General features: G+C 40.3%; 1 protein-coding gene across 2 annotated transcripts in view; it reads right to left on the reverse strand.

The window, feature by feature from the left end:
• ISM1 (isthmin 1) overlaps positions 1-14,328 on the reverse strand; it is a 69,088-nt gene that overhangs the window by 19,311 nt on the left and 35,449 nt on the right. The window contains exon 2 of one of the 2 annotated variants that reach the window (XM_040351289.1): positions 6,863-7,084. The exons of the other annotated variant lie outside the window; for it this stretch is intronic. Within the exon in view, the coding sequence (XP_040207223.1) occupies positions 6,863-7,084 (222 nt within the window). The remainder of the gene's footprint in view (positions 1-6,862; positions 7,085-14,328) is intronic. 2 annotated transcript variants of the gene reach the window in all.

The following is a 14,328-nucleotide window of genomic DNA, read 5'->3' on the forward strand; positions in this document are numbered from 1 at the left end:
CATTGAAACTAATGGTATTAGGCTTGTTGAGCGTTTTAGAACTACAAGTTTCAAGCAGAAAAGCTTAGGTGTGAATGGGGCCTTAGTGCTACTTCAGCCTAAAATATTTTCAGGCACGGATAGGCAGCAGGTAAGGTGAAGGAAGGAGCGCAGGCTGAGCCTAAGCTGCGTGACATAGTTATTTATGATTGAGTGAGCAGAACGGTGGTTCAGTTGTGTTTAAATGCAGACATGGAACGAAGGCCGATATGAGATACCAAATAAGGTCTATTAACTATCAAATCCTACACAAGTTTTAAGAGTCCAGGACTGCCGGATCCTCTTTTCATTAGAACTTCATGTACAATGTAACCCATCAAGTGGATTATAGAGAAATGGACACTTACCAACTCTATATAAAACCAATGTTGAACAGAAACCGTAAAATCCCACAAAAGATAAAAATTTCATAGCCAAGAATCCTCAAGTGTGGCAATTTTTACATAATCCGATAGGGACTGGGGAAGTTTGATTTCAGCATATCCATTGGATGTTGCTGCACCAGACTTTGCTCTGTCAACCTTGCAAGTCAGTATTTGAGATTACCAGCAATTATGGACTCAAACACCATATGCAATATTACCTTTAAAACAGAGGTAGGCAAGGGGGCAATTCAAAATACACGTTGCTCAATATAATACCATCAGGGAGTGTTCATTTTGTTAACGAAAACATTTGTCATAATTCTCGTCAGCGGCATATTTCCAGTGACGAAAATTAAAACGATTACCCCACATTTTCATCAACTGAAGAAAACTGATGAAAATCAATTCCATTTACGCCAAACGAAAATGTAAGGAAGGGAAGTTTACCCACGTGAAATTCTGTTTTCCTTTGAGCTCCGCCTCTAAAGACTTGAGTGCTTATCCTCCCAGCAAGCAAGGTAGCGACCATAGCGTGCTTAGTAGTGTGGTGTGCACTGTTCAGCCTCCTCAGACGACTGTCCAGAGCACTGTGCATTTCAGGCCTCCCCAGACCACCATCCAGAGCACTGCGAGTTTCAGGCCTCCCCAGACCACTGCGTAGAGCACTGTGTAAGCAATACAGGCCTCTTCAGACTGTCTGGAGCACATTTCACTGGCCCCCCTGATTAGATTTTTGAATTTTTTTTTTTACTCCAGGGAGTATACAATTTAAGTTTGGAAATTCTAGATAAATGCTTAAAGGAGTTATAAAAATATTTTTTTTTTGCTGAAATTACTGTTTACAGGGTATAGAGACATAATAGTTAACCGATTCCTTTAAAAAACGATAAAAAATTGATAAAAAGTCAATCATACAATGTACCTGTAATTTCTAGTTTCATTTTTGCATGTTTCCTGCTTCTCTGCTGTACAGAGCCAATACAGGGCAGTGATGGTTTGGAAAATGAAACTGATTGGTGCTGTGGGGTTTAAGACACAGTAATCACACCTCCTTGATTAGTGACCACAGAGAGAAATCTCCCAGCACTGTGGTCATCAGGAAACAGACAACCAGGAAGTGTGGAGATCAGAGAAGAATTACAGCAACTTGAGAGCAAAAACGAACAATGAGGACATGAAAACAGCACTGCATTAAGGTAAAGGAAGCCATTAAGATAAAAAAAAAAAAAAAAAAACACACCTTTACAAACCCTTTAAACACTACATTACAATTTAACTAAACCCGTTAGACTAGGATTAAAACCTAATCAAAATTTGACACCAAAATTAACACCGCCATCATAAATGACTAACAAAGAAACCGATTAAAAAAAAATACACTACACCTCCTAATGCTCATAGCTTCAAGTTATAGGAAAATATTATATTTTCAGTGTCACATTGTCTAAAAAACTATTTTTGTAACAATTTTTTTGCCCGACAATGCATAACAAAGCACTGTGGGTTATCTGAACTGAGCACATCACTAGCCATTTCCTTTTAGAGAACCTCACATTAAGCCATATGAAAAGTAAAGTGGAGGAGCCACACTTCTCATTCACATTTGTGTAAATTGCAGCTTGAGCTATTGACTGCTACAAGCAAGAGGCTTTCATTACAGGTGGTAATGAGATGCTGGAAGTCATGTGAAAAGGAGAGCTAAAGCTCCAACTGATCGCTGATAATGAGATGTATTATTTTTTTACTTCTGACCAAAATATAAATTTTTTTTTAAGCGGTTCGTTTTTTATTTTCTAAATAGGTTCCTTTAAGCTAGTGCATTGTTGGTTCACTTACCTTTTCCTTCAATGTCCCTTCTAAATGTTTTTTTCTTTGTCTGAATTTCTCACTTCCTGTTCCTCCTCAGTAAGCTGTGCTGGCTGACAACCTCAATGGATGATGGGGGCAAGCTTACTGAAGAGAAACAGGAAGTGAGAAATTCAGACAAAAAAAACATTTAGAAGGGAAATCGAAGGAAAAAGGTAAGTGAACCAACAATGCACTAGCTTAAAAGGAACCCATTTAGAAAATAAAAAAAGAACCTTTAGAACCCCTTTAAGTAAACCCTCTCAAAAATGTATTACTGCTTCAGTCTTGCGTTGTGTCTCAAAGTCTATAACCTCCCCCATTGGCTTTATAGTCAGATGGAAGCATACAACCATGAACTATAGAAAAGAGTTGTGAAGTCCCATGGTATGGCAGTAAAGACCACCAAAGAATACAATTAACTGAACCCCCCCCCCCCCCCCAAAAAAAAAATCCATTATTTGATGATGGAATCTATGGCAATGCAACAGCTGCTACAAATTCAGAGTCTCAACAATTTAGCTCCCCATTTACAAAATTAACAAAGTAAAAAAAAAGCTAAGAAATGAAGGTCTATGTCAGTATACAGATCTTAAGCAAGGCATTCTACTTCTATTAACCATTTAGCAAGGAGCTCTGTACTGTAAACAGACTCAAGACAGCTGTCGTAACTGGTATCCCGCACAGATCACAAATGACCTGTTACTGACGTCAGTGGAAGTAAACAAGCAGTCTGTACAGAATTTGGAAAACGACAGCAGCCAGACCAGCAGAAAGGCCGACAGACAGATTGACAAGCTCTGAAACTATTCAAGCACATCTGGGCAACGCAACATCTCAAGATGTCACCTAAGGGCGCAAAGACAACATGGTGCAATAGGCAGGAGTGTCCAGTAGTAAAGAGCAACCCAATTCTTAAAGCCAGTTGTGTCACGATAATTTGACCATGTATGGACACAGAACTGCAACACCCATAGTTGGCCATGCATGTCAATCCATCAGGCTCTTGTTCTCCACAGACAGAAGAGGAGACACAAGTCCTGTGTTCTGAATTGGCCCGGAGTAAAAGCAGTTGTTTGCACACTACATAAAAATTAAAAAGGACTTTTAATGCTAAACTTTAGGCAATTATTAAAGAAAAGCAGCTCAGTTTTGTTTTTTAAATATGAAATCCTTATATTCATAAAACATGACCAGGTATTAACTTGTTAGAGGAACTACTCAGTTGTGCTGCAGTACTAATATACCAACAAGGAGTATGCCGACAACAAGATAGCATAGTGACCAATGCGCTTTTGTAAATCTCAAAACTGGACAGAAATACAAATCCTTTTTTGTATTATGTGTAACAGGTGGAGGGGGGTAGCGCTACTAGAGAAGACTACCATTTCAGTAAATGGCTACTTGCTACTCTTACTTAGAGTCTGCGACAGTGTCTCCCATAGCAAAATTCAGGGTAGGTCTGGATACACAGATTGAGAGGGGGGCCTTGATCTCTGGGCAGGCATAACAGATGGGAGCCCAATTACACAGGGCTGGTAGAACAGGTAGGCAAATGAAGATGGAGGGCTTGCATCACAGGTGGGTGGCTTGCAGTGCAGTAATCTGGTAGAAAATGGATCATTGCTCACGATAGTGGATGGGTCCAATGTGGAAGCTGCATAGCTGCCGATATGCCAGGACTAACAGCAGAGGATTGTACACCTCATATTAGTAAGTGAAGGGAACAAAAAAAAAAGGGGGGAGGGCAATTTTTGGCCACTTCTCATCAACTGTTTGTCGTAGACAAATGTCTATCGGTTTCAAACAAAGTAGGTGACGCAGAGGGGGGCTCAGACAAGCAGCATTCAAAAAAGCTATGTGGGCATTGCTAGGCCAACCAGTGATTTTAAGAACAGAACATTTCTTGCAAACTATACAAGAAAAAATAAAAATGTATTCTTCTTTATTGGGTTCAGCATGAAAAAAAAAAAAAAAAATTTTTTATCTGCTTAGAATCCCAGGATTATCATTTTATTTATGGTAATATGTTAACTGAATATTAATAGATGCACCCTGAAATATATATATATATATATATATATATATATATATATATATATATATATATATATATGCAGTAGGACAAGAAAATTTTACAAAAACAGACGTGTAAATAACTTCAAAACATTTTTTATTTAAGGAACTTATACATTCTCTTTCTATAAGGTCGGTTTTAAAAAATGTGTTAGTCTGTAGTTTAATCCCCCCCCCCCCCCCCCAACGGGCTGACAATATTTGCATTTTATTCATTTTCTCATTAACATATGAGTGTATTGTGGAATGTTTATAGTTCAATAATTATGCCAAGAGTCAGAAGAGATTATGAACAACAGATAAATCACACCTCCGGCTCCTTTCATGTTCAGTTTCAGTAGCAGACATTTGGCAATCCACTGCTGGGTGACAGAGAATGATTACTACCGATCTTTTCATGTCCTAGAGGTCAGACATAAAACAGGGAACATCCTGGGTACTTTACAACCTTGACTTGTCATGTTGCTTAGTTAAGAGTCTAAAGGCTGCGGGTAAAGGGAGAAGGTATATGGAGGATATGCTAAAAAAGCAAAATAAACCATGTAACAGATGTGAAAGGATTTGCCTTTACACATGCATACTTTTAACATTTATCAGGTCCTCCCTTCTTTCTGATACAAAACCTGTTTACAGAACTCAGAGGCTCAAGCTGAAAATTTGTGTGCGGTTAATCAGAGGACAGACTCAGTTTGAAGACTACAGGCCTGGATATTTCATACAGAAATGAGAAACAGGGTATCTTTAATTTACAAATCGATAGATTTGCTTAGATCCCAAGGTTCTTGGGGTCTAATTTCCAAATCCTTCTATTCACTACTGTTTGAGCTGGAAACCGAGCTTCTCGAGGTACAGAGAAAAATTAGACTTATACCCACATTTTCAAAATAACTAGAATTAAGTTGTTAGTTTCTCGACACGTGAATGTATACATACATTTTGGGGATGTTCACAAATATTTGACTTCTTGCCTCAAGCAAGTTCCCTTTCTAGAGCTGGAAGTTTCTCTAGCTCTTGGATATTGTTTATTTTGACTTCTAGATGAGGAGCAATGGTCTTTTTTTTTTTTTTTAATTTCTCCTTTTATTTTAAAACAAAATAATACAATACATAATACAAAAACAATAACAATACAGCCCGACGATCACAATCCTACTTATTATTATACATCCCCTGTTACCTTTTGGTCAGAGTCAGGCATATATCTCTTTCATTCATATCTTTTTTCCCCCACCCGGAATCCCGGGAAGGGCATCCAAGAAAAACAAGAACAGCAACAAAAAACAAACAAAAAAGAAAAAAAAAAAGAAAAAAAAAAAAAAGGGAGAAGGAAAAAAAAAATTAAGAATCAGAATTTTCCTCTCCACCAGCCCCTCTCTACAGTCCTGTATTTTCCCAAATCGCCATACACATACCCCTTTAGCATTCCCTATCTTCCCGATCTTCTTCTATAACGTTCGACCAGACCCTCCTTAAGCCTCTCCTCTGGCGTCCGTATAGGACTTCCAGGGTATCCACGTTCTTAAATATTTTTCCTTTTGATATTGTGCTGTCAGGACTAACTCTTCTAATTTGCAATGGTCTTATTATATTAGAGCTGCTCTTCAAGAAGTACTTTTCCATGCCTGTGAGCCATAGTTTTGAGATGAACCCTAGACCGCCTACACTCAAGTTCTGGAAGAAATTTGTTAATCAAATAATTCCCCTATCAAAACATAATCAAGAACAGGAAATGTCAAAACAAATGTTAGAAAGCATGGGAGTATACTGTGACTACCAGCACCTTAGATCCGTTTCCAGGTAACCTATACCAACAGATAATTTTAGATGAACCATCTTATGCATGCTGTTTTGAGATATGACTGTGGATAATGTGATCTGGCAATGTCTTGTGTAGCACAACAGTTGTCTAGACTTGTAAGTCTAGATTTGCATAACTGTACTCTGCTGGATTTTGACATCAATAAAACTTAGGCTGATGACACACGGGTGATGCTTCCACTAGCAACAAATTGCCAGTGGCAGGATTGTCAAAAAGGCCGTGTGTGTCCCTATGGAAATGGGGTCAGCTACAGAGGAAGCAACTGCATAGGGATTAAACGGGTAACCTCTTAAGCCACCCATTGATTTGCCCGATTCCCCCATCAACAACAGTCAGTGTTCATGGGGAAGCCCTCCCACAGAGCTATGGTGTTCTGATTGGGGGGTAGGCTGGCACGAGGAGCTGTGCCTGCCATGAGAAAACAGTGATTACTGCTATTGGCTATAGCCGCTGGCAAATCTTGCATTCTCAAAATCCGACATGCTGGTTGTACCACGATTCAACTTTGGAACAATCAGTCTACCCATAGATGGATTAAATCTCAGCCGGTCCCTGCTGGACTGGCCAAAATTCCATCCATCTATGGCCAACTTTAGCAATCCTGCCGCTGTCAATTTTAACAAATTTTACAGCAGCAGGATCACCAGTGGTAGAGTTGCTTGTGTGACTTTCAACACCCTATGTATGGGAAAAAAAAAAAAAGAAGGCAGAATTGTACCTGAATGTTTGGATTCTGACCATTAATGTCTGCTTTGGAGAGGTCAGGAAAGTTTGCAAGATCCAGAAGGAAAGAGCCTGCTCCATCTCTTTGTAAAGGGGAGTGTCCATCGGTCATAAAACGATGTTTTGGGAGAGACCTGTGTGCTGCTTGGTCATCCAGATACTCTGGTCTTTCACCGTGGGGAAACTGAAAGCTGCCATCAGAGAAGGCCTCAGCATTCTATAGAAAGTAAAATGAAAAGGTCTTTAGAAACACTTTACAGTGTACACTTTAAATGTGGCGGAACATAAGATGCATCTCTTAAAAGTCTAACGAATCTAGTTTCCAGCCAAACTTTGCTTTACAATTAAAAACATTTGCATTACAATAAAATCAGGGAGGATCAGTCTACCAGCTGGTATTCTTATCTTTTTGCCGTTATGAATATGGACGATAAGAGACGAAATTTCAGGGGTCAAAAATCTGGGTGTTTTCCATGGGAACAGGTGCAATGTACAGCTTGCCCTACAATTGAATGGTTGTATGCAGCTGTACTCTTGTAAACGCTAATGCTGGTTTGCATCAGCATTTTCCCGCACAGAAAGGGGCATTTCTCGGATGTGAAAATTCCCCATTCAGCAAATGTTGTGCACGACCAAAGCAAGAAAAAAAAAAAAATAAAAAAAAAAAATCACAAGAGTTGACTTGTATGGCAGGCCGTTTGTGGCTCTTGGGGTGCAGGAAATTCCCGTATTTTTACACCCAGCAATTTTAGGTCCATCACCAGTGTGCGCACATGAGACTTTAAAAAAGGTGCAGATTTATAACAGAGAATGGATATAATTTTCAAAGTGATATAAACGATTACTCCACACTGCCTACATTTTAATGTAAATCAAAAGCACAAAGTTGTTTTTAATTTTTAAAGGGGGGGGGGGGGAATTTATAACCCCTGTTGGATTGTTTTGCCATTTGTGTCCCATTGAGGACATTTCCCTTCATTTCCTGTTCCACAGATACCATACGAAGTAGAAGAAAATCTTCTCAGAATGAGGGAAATCTACTTTTAGAGGTTAGCATTAGTAGATTTCCCCTCCATTTCTGTTAACTCCAATAGCTCAAATGCCAGCAGGGATGGACTGGCCATAGGGACTACAGGGAGTTTCCCGATGGGCCGATGGCTCAGTTGGCCGTTTTTTAAAACAGAGATGCTGCTTGGAGGACTTTTTCTAACGCCCTGGCAGCGCCCCAGTGTGAAAGCACTCAGGCTCTCACACTGGGACTGCAGCGGAAGCGTTTTTCAGTCGCTTTACAGGCGCTATTTTTAGCCTAAAAAACGCCTCAGTGTAAAAAAGGGGTCCTACACTCACCCCCTCTTTTACACTTACTCTCTTTTTCTTACACTCACCCCCCTCTCTCACCCACCCCCTCAACCCTCCTTTTTCGGGGGCAGCATTTTATTGAATTAATGTGGGCCGGTCTGGATGAAGTCCAGGGCCAAATTTTTGTCCCAGTCCAGCCCTGAATGCCAGCTAATTCAGCAGGGATAAAACATAATTTAGGCACCAGAAACGAGACTGAAGCTGCTCTTCTAAAAGCCCAAACTGAATTTTATTGATATAGTCCGATACAGGGATGATCCACTTGCTCCCCTTAGGGGTTTCACTCTGTTAGGAGCTTATTCAGACTCGAAGATTAAGCTTCTAAAAGAGTGAAATGGGGAAGAAGCAGGTGGATCACCCCTGTAACGACTACATTAAAGCGGAGGTTCACCCAAAAATCAACTTTCTGCCATTAGATCCAGCATACTGCTGACATCTGCAGTATGCTGTGTTTTTTTTTTTGTACTTATCGTTTTATCAGCCGTTGTTATCCGGCTCAGAGCGGGGATTTCTGCGGGTATTAGGCGTTCCTAAACCAAGCGGAGTTGATTGACGGGCTGCTAAAGCGCGTCACGCCTTCCGAAAATACCCGAGGTGACACTCGAGTGTTTACGGCACCTGCCGTGTAGAGCTGACTGCGCAGGCGCCGTAAACATTCGAGTGTCACTTCGGGTATTTTCGGAAGGTGTGACGCGATTTAGCAGCCCGTCAATCAACTCCGCTTGGTTTAGGAACGCCTATACCCAGAAGGAATCCCCGCTCGGAGTCGGATAACAACGGCTGATAAAACGATAAGTACAAAAAAAATAAAAAACACACAGCATACTGCAGATGTCAGCAGTATGCTGGACTAATGGCAGAAAGTTGATTTTTGGGTGAACCCCCGCTTTAATAAAATTTAATTTGGGCTTTTAAAAAAAAAAAAAAAAAAAAAAAAAAAAGACCAGCTTCATTATTGTTTCTGGTGCTAGAATTGTGAGAAGATTGTGGACTGCCTGGAGCCAGTGCCCAATGAGGGGTAGCCATAGTGAGCAGCCAGAATTTGAAGCAACTGTGCATGGCACTTAATTAGCTTCTAGCTTTCATTTTCAAAGATTAACTGAACAAGCTGAAGATTAAATCTGATTGGTTAATAGGCACAACTGCGTGCTCTGTGTGCTCCAGTTTTAATAAATTATCCAGAGTGGTTGTTGGAATGGAGATGCAGCTTGAAGTGGAGTGGTTGCGACTGTCTGCTGCAATTAAAATGTAAACAGGATTAACAATTGCGTGGTGACTGCCAGCTTCCCTTCAAAAGCTGCTGTAAGGGTTTTGCGTTGCTGGGCACTGCAGGGTGGCGTGGTTCTGGGCTAATGGCAAAGCCATCAGGCCTTCTTGTGAGTTACATGTCTGCAGAGCCAGTGCTACTGCTAGGCAAACTAGGCACCCCCTAGAGTGCAGCCACCGCCACTGGTTCCCCTACCCTTCGACAGCTTACAAACACTGCGCCGGCGTTCTGCATACCACTGCAGGATTGGATGGAGGTAAATTGGAGACAAAGCCGTCTCCTGCAAACTTCAGCCAACTTGTAAAGAAGTGGTATCCAGCCAATGAGGAGCTACACAAGCCGTTCTGCACGCAACATCACTTCCTCCCAGCTCCCCAGTCAACAAAGGGAAAATCCCCTATTTGACATTGCCAACACCAAATGACCTTTTAAAAAAACACCCCCATCTGTCCCCTAAGTTGCTTCGGAATATTCCTTGATCAACTATATTCATGGTAAAAAAGCAGAACTGTGGGATATGTCACTAAGGCCGCGTACACACGGTCAGTCCAAACCGATGAACGGCCTGAAGTCCAGTTTCATTGGTCCAAACCGACTGTGTGTACGGCCCATCGGTCCGTTGTCCTTCGCTCAAAAATGTTAGAACTTGCTTTAAAATTGAACCGATGGTTCGTACACAAAAGCAGCGGTTCAAAACCCGCGCATTCTCAGAATCAAGTCGAAGCATGCTTGGAAGCATTGAACTTCGTTTTGTTCAGCACGTCGTGTGTTTTACGTCACCGCGTTCTGACCTGATCAGTTTTTTGAACTGAACTGATGGTGTGTACGCACATCAGACCACTTCAGCAGTGAACCGATGAAAACGGTCCGTCGGACCATTCTCATCGGTTTGGATCGACCGTGTGTACGCGGCCTTAGTCAATCCAATGATTTTGGGTAAAAATATAAACTAGATTGACCCTTACATACTGCAGCCACTTTCTGCACATCAGTGTCCACAATAAAATTATCCATAAATCAAAAGTTCAAATCAGCCATTAATAAATGCTTATGTTCCAAGATTCAAGAGCCGCCAAAACAAAATTAGAAGAGTGTTAAAAAACAAAAAAAAACAAACACACACCACTTTTCTATTAAGATAAGGAAACCTGAATTTATTTTCCCCAATGGGAAACCATTTGAAGTCAGAGACTGGCTTCACATTTCTACAACCCAACCCATTTCCGGAATTTCCTAAAGCCTTTCAGCTGCTAACAACCAAACTATCATTGGGGGTATCAAATGTTGAATATTTTTCAGATTGAGTTTCTCTGGGATGAGTTTTCAGTGGTTCACGGTTCTGTTATTCAGCTTGTTCTCAGCTTTGGTGTACCCATTACAACACCTTCCTTCCACAATGATCACACGGAAACAGGGCTTATGTGTAAAAGTGTCCAGAAACAATCATTTCTCATCTCTCACTAAGCAGACTCTTCCTTTAGAGGTTTCGGTTTCAATACATCTTTATTAAATTACATTAAGAAAACGCAATTACAATTGAGATTCTTTGTTCCAGGCTCAAAGAATGATTCCTCTGAATAAAGTAGTGGGTATACAAATATGGAACCCATTTAACAATAGTGGCTTATCAATAGGTCATTGGTCTTTAAGGACTGTCAAGCCTTCCTTTGAGGTTTACGACGCATTAAGGAAGAACAGAATAGGCCCCTATAAAGTATACAGTCTTCCTTCAGATATTTTTATTCTGTTGGTCCAATAAGGATGCATGCCATATTAGCTTGTCCCGTAAAGTGCAATGATTATGTAAATAGTATAGTAACCTCTGGCAAATTTTCCTCCCTCCAAGATTAAAAGCAAGAGAAGGAAATGGGGGAATAGTTACTATGAATACCCAGAACACACAGGTAGCCCCCATCAAAACACACAATATTCTCAACAGCAGAAGATTTCACATTAGACACCAACTGGCCTTTACAGAACTGCAAGTTTTTCAGTCTTTAGAAGACTCCATGTACATGACCATTAGGCAACTGAAGGATTTTTTAATAACAAATTTTATAGATGTATGTATACATACACACTTTTCATAATTTACTGAAATTAAAATCAGGATTTAAAAGAAGTGTTATTATCTTAGAATGGCAAAGTCGGAATCTTAGGGTCCATTTACACTTGCGCATTGTGGCAATGAGTATTAACATGCCTTGCTACACCACACTGCAACAAACCTGCGCTACACAAATGGCACTACAATTAATTGTACAGTATAACCCAATGAACTGCAGCACACCACCACATATGCCGTCATGCACTGCATTGGTAAATGGGTGTGTACTTTTCACACAAAAGGGTGGTCTTAAGGCAAAAAAAAAGTTTATGCATGTGCAATAACACTCCAATGTAGGGCTGCAACTAACTATTATTTTTATAATCGATTAGTTAATCGATCGGATAATAGCCTTAAAAAATTAATTAGCATTGAGCCCTGGTTCACACTGGGTACGATTTGGAACGATTTGAGATGCGATTTGACATGTCAAATCGCATCTCAAATCTGCGGCAATTGTCGGCAATGGCACTGTCCTAATCAGTGCGACGCCGCATCTGCGATTTCAAAAAGTAGTTCCTGTACTACTTTTTGCGATTTCGGGCCGCAATTTACATTAATTTGCGGCCGAAATCGCGGCAAGATCGCGGCAAAATCGCAGCTGCGAAATCGCAGTAAAAGCGCGCATTTTACCGCGATTTTGAATTCGCAGCAGTGTGAACCTAGGCTTAAAAAAAATAAAATTGGGCAGATTACAAAACACAAATTGCTGCAAAAACACAAATTGCTGCAAAAACACATTACATGCTTTTCTGCACCTTCTCCATTGAAGTATATTGAAAAAAAAAAAAAATAGCACCGTTTTGTGTTAAAGTCCTTGCCCTTTCCAAATACTCAGCGGCTGAAAAAAATCATGGATGTGAACGTGTCCCATAGGAAAACATGTAAATGAACTGTAGTGCGCTTATGCAAAAAGCATCAAAAAACAGAGGTGTGAACCCCGGCCTGAGATGTTTAGTAACATAATGGGGGTTAAAAAAAATAAAAATAGAGTACAAAATGAGCAAATAATCGCTACTGTAAGGGGATTAAAATAAGGGTTAATAGGACCCCAGAGGCCCAAAAAGCAAGTGGGGGCAAGGGGACTATAGCGGTACGACATAAGGAAAATTTAAAGGAGAGTTGTAGTAGAGGTAAAAATATAAATAAATTGACTTAACATAACATAAAAAAAAAAAAAAAAAAAAAAAATACAGGAAATGCACAAGGTTTATAAAATACATCAACAGCAGTATAAAATAGACGTATTATACGACCAGCCGTCCCAATCACCGAGATGGTATAAAACCCTAGACGAAGGGTGGCGGTGAAACAAAGGGGGTCATATAAGTCAAGATCTCATCTCTACTATTTTCGCAACGATAGTTGCTTCGTCAGGAGAATTTTTCTAAAAAATGATGATATATATTTGTTAGCATCACAGGCTATATACATATGGGTAAATATGTACAAAACCACTCGGGTAAAGACAACAAGTATACAGCTATCAGAGAGAATTTTTAAAAAATTCAAGGGGGACACGGCAATAGCTGTGCGGCTTACCTGTGCAAAAGGAGTCCACTCGCTAGGAGCAGGGGCCCACCGTGGAGAGGGATTCTCACACGGTGGCCAAGTTGGAAAAAGGTGCCCAAGGGCAGAGGGAACCCCTGCTAAAATTACAAGGGTCCCGCTAAAGTAATGTTAAGTAAGCCCAAAGTTTGTGGGGGGGGGGGGGTTGAGAAATAAGGGTTTAAAACCTCTATATGTTAGAGGTTTATTGATGTCGGCTTGAGTTTACACCAGGGAGATGTGTTCTGCATTTTCTTGGTTTGTCCAGGTGACCACTCCCCCCTGTATTGAAAGTGAGGGAAAACCCAAAATTATGAATTGTCACATGAACTGGAAAAGAGGTGAATTCTTCCAATGTGTTTAAAATAAAATTTTGTAAGTGCCCCCACCCCCTATGCTCACACGCAAAAGGCAAACACATAAGTAGGTCCTGCATGCATATGCAAATGGTGATCGCAACACACATGCGAGGTATTGTCACGAACGTCAGAGGGCAATCAGTCATGTTAGCATCAGTTCTCCTTTTGAGAGTAATCTGTAAAGGCTTTTAAAGTATTGGCAATGGAGATTTTTAAGTACCATAGTTTGTCGCTATTCCACAGGTGTATGCAATTTTAGAGTGTGACATGTTTGGTAAAATATATTGTTATGCCAAGTAATAAGATACCTAACAATTGGGCATGAGATCGTGTTTTTGTGAATTACAATTCATTAAAGTGTACCCCCCCCCCCAAAAAAAAACATTTGAAAAACTGCAGCACAAACATTGTGCAACATAAAATATTGCAAGACCCACCATTTTATTCTCTAGGGCCTTGGCTTAAATATATAAGGTTTAGGGGTTCCAAGACATTTTCTAGCAAACAAAATCCTGATTTTACATGCATGTGAGAAGTGTCAAAATTGACTTGGACAGCTAGTGGGTGAACATGTTCTTTTGGATATAGGTTTTAAAAGCTGTGTATGCTTACATGGAGCTACATTATATGAACCCTTTAAACAACTGGATTGTAATATGTATAGTCAAACACTGCAGTAATATTGGCCCCTTTCCTTGCTCAGCTTCTTGTGCCCTGACCTCAGAGGTCATATTTAACAGCCATAAACAACGTTCTTCTGTGCTGATTGTTTGGTGCCAAAACCTCTTTATGTTTATTTTCCTCTTCTACAATGTCACAAG

Source organism: Rana temporaria, chromosome 4 (genome assembly GCF_905171775.1).
Source record: "Rana temporaria chromosome 4, aRanTem1.1, whole genome shotgun sequence".
NCBI classification, from domain to species: Eukaryota; Metazoa; Chordata; class Amphibia; order Anura; family Ranidae; genus Rana; species Rana temporaria.